Source organism: Helianthus annuus, chromosome 14, assembly GCF_002127325.2.
Source record: "Helianthus annuus cultivar XRQ/B chromosome 14, HanXRQr2.0-SUNRISE, whole genome shotgun sequence".
Taxonomy (NCBI): domain Eukaryota; kingdom Viridiplantae; phylum Streptophyta; class Magnoliopsida; order Asterales; family Asteraceae; genus Helianthus; species Helianthus annuus.
This window is the reverse complement of record NC_035446.2, coordinates 94,247,980-94,250,218: the sequence shown is the minus strand read 5'-3', so window position 1 is coordinate 94,250,218 and position 2,239 is coordinate 94,247,980. Positions and strand designations below refer to the sequence as shown.

The following is a 2,239-nucleotide window of genomic DNA, read 5'->3' as shown; positions in this document are numbered from 1 at the left end:
CGTCGCGATGACGAGAATCTGGAGGATTTTATCACCAGATACAATAAGGAAGTGTTGGAGATTGGTGGTGTTCACGAACAACTAATCCGTGCTCAGTTTAAGTACGCGGTTAGGTGTGACGACATGGTCAAAGTATTATCTGGAACAGAGGGCCTTCCCAAGAGTTGGGAAAAGATAATGGCGGCGGCCAAGGTTTATGCGCAGACTGAGAAAAACCTTACTACAAACAGGCCACCACCACCACACAACAGGCCCACAGATTTAAGCGCAACCGGTGAGAAAAGGTTCAAAAAATCATGGCGCGAGTCATCAGGAAGTCGTTCCTCTGAAGATGCCCGCACAACAATTAACAAGCTCTCTGCACAAAGAGAAAACAAGCACGAAAATAGGGAGAGGCAGTGGACTCCCCTAACAAAGACCCCGACAGAGGTTCTGAGTACTGAGGACTACCAGTTCAAACCTCCGATTCCGATGAAGAGTAAACGTGGTCAAGACCCGGCGCAGTACTGCGAATATCATAAAGACAACGGGCACACCACGAATAACTGCATATCCCTGCGCACGGAAATAGAGAAAGCCCTCAAAAATGGAGAACTTACGCATTTACTCCAGAATATGCGCAGGGAGATCAAGCAGATTACCCGGGGAGAAGAAAGCTCAAGCAGACGGGCCAAAACTTAAAGGACCCTATAGGTTTCCCGCAGAAAAGACGTGACTTATCAAATGCGGAGGAATTATCAGGGAGTAAGTTAAGTTCCATCTAATTATAAAAAAAACGCTTTATAACGCCTCTGAGCTTTATCCATGAATAAAATTACAAAGTTTCTATTATTTTTGTGTTTACAAAATGCATGTAATTTCTTTTTAGTAAGAGCAAAAACATTATGGTAGTATAAAATAAGCTCCATGCGCGGTCAGTGATCACGTCACAAACGACCATAGATTCACACATGAGCTTCATACCAACTTCATTCGCCTTACTCAAGTAAAAGCAATTGTACTCATGCAAAATATTGTAAAGTCATGTAACAAAACAAATAGAAACATATTATCTTCAGCGTACAAATACGCCCTAAAGAGATTCAAACACAGCAGTGTTTCGAATTCTTGCGCAACAGCGCACTGACAAAACAAGGATCCACATCCCACAAAAAAAAAAAAAAACACACACACAAACAAATTGTTCAAAACAATTTCACCCTACTCTAAATCTTCACCCTCATCAGGGAAGATTTCTTTAAGCTGCGCCACGGGATCATCCGATTGCAGCGCCACGTTTATCAACTCCATAACTGGAAGTTGCAAATTGTTAAACTCTGTCTTCAGAGAAGCAAGCACAGCGGCGGTATCTACGCCAAAGGTAGCAGATTTGCTATCATCCCAGGTAACCTTCAGCGCGCTATTCACATGCTGGGAGCATTCCGCGTAACCTTGCGCGTACCCATCTCGCCGCGCAGCAACCACCAAATTCGCAACAGTTTTATCCAATTCCTCAGAATTCAACACAGATTCAGCAACCTATGAAATCAAGCGAAAATAAACATCAAATAAAGAGCGCATATATGATTTCACAACAAAAAAGAGAAAAGGAACTTACACAAGCAATCCCACGATCCTTCAGCCAAGCCAAGTCATTCTTTAAAGGGTCAAGCTCACTTTCCGCTGTGACCCGCGCCGTTTCTGAATTTTCCAGTTTCTCTTCAACTTCAGCCAAACGGCGGGAGGTTTCAGTATTTTCGGAATGCGCGAGCTCCAGGTCCTTCTTCAGTTGTTCCTGGTCAGAAACTAAAGCAGTAAGTTCCTCTAGTTCTTTATCTCTAATGGCAAGAGTGGTTAAAGCTTGTACCTCCCGTTGCTCGCTTCGTTCTCTATGAGCACGCGCCTCCTCCAGCGTAGCCTCTGCATCAGTTTTCTCCTTCTTCAATTTTTCTACCTCCGCATCCTGATTCTTCAGTTTTTCAACCTCGGCCTTGAGGTTATTAATAATATTACGAAGGTTTGCTTTCTCAGCATTATCTTTTTCGCAAATCTTCCTCCAATTTTTACGTTCCTCGGAGAGGAGGGCAGCTTCAGCTTCCGCCTTTCTTTTCCAGCCAGCAACAGACCATTCCTCAGTCTTGCGCTCAGTTTCAAACTTGGCTTGGTCAGCTTCTAATTTGGCCATTAACTGAGCCACACGTCTCTCATCTTTGGCGAATTTCTTCTGAGCCGCCATAAAAGATTTCTGCTCTTTATGCAT

The 2,239-nt window shown here is 43.8% G+C and overlaps 1 protein-coding gene across 1 annotated transcript; it reads right to left on the bottom strand.

The window, feature by feature from the left end:
- Positions 1-1,200: 1,200 nt before the first annotated feature.
- Positions 1,201-2,239, bottom strand: LOC110906962 (myosin-11-like). The gene is made up of 2 exons (XM_022152012.1): positions 1,598-2,239; positions 1,201-1,518 (listed from the first exon to the last, which is right to left on the bottom strand). The coding sequence occupies exons 1-2, from the start codon at positions 2,237-2,239 to the stop codon at positions 1,201-1,203; spliced, it is 960 nt and encodes a 319-aa protein (XP_022007704.1).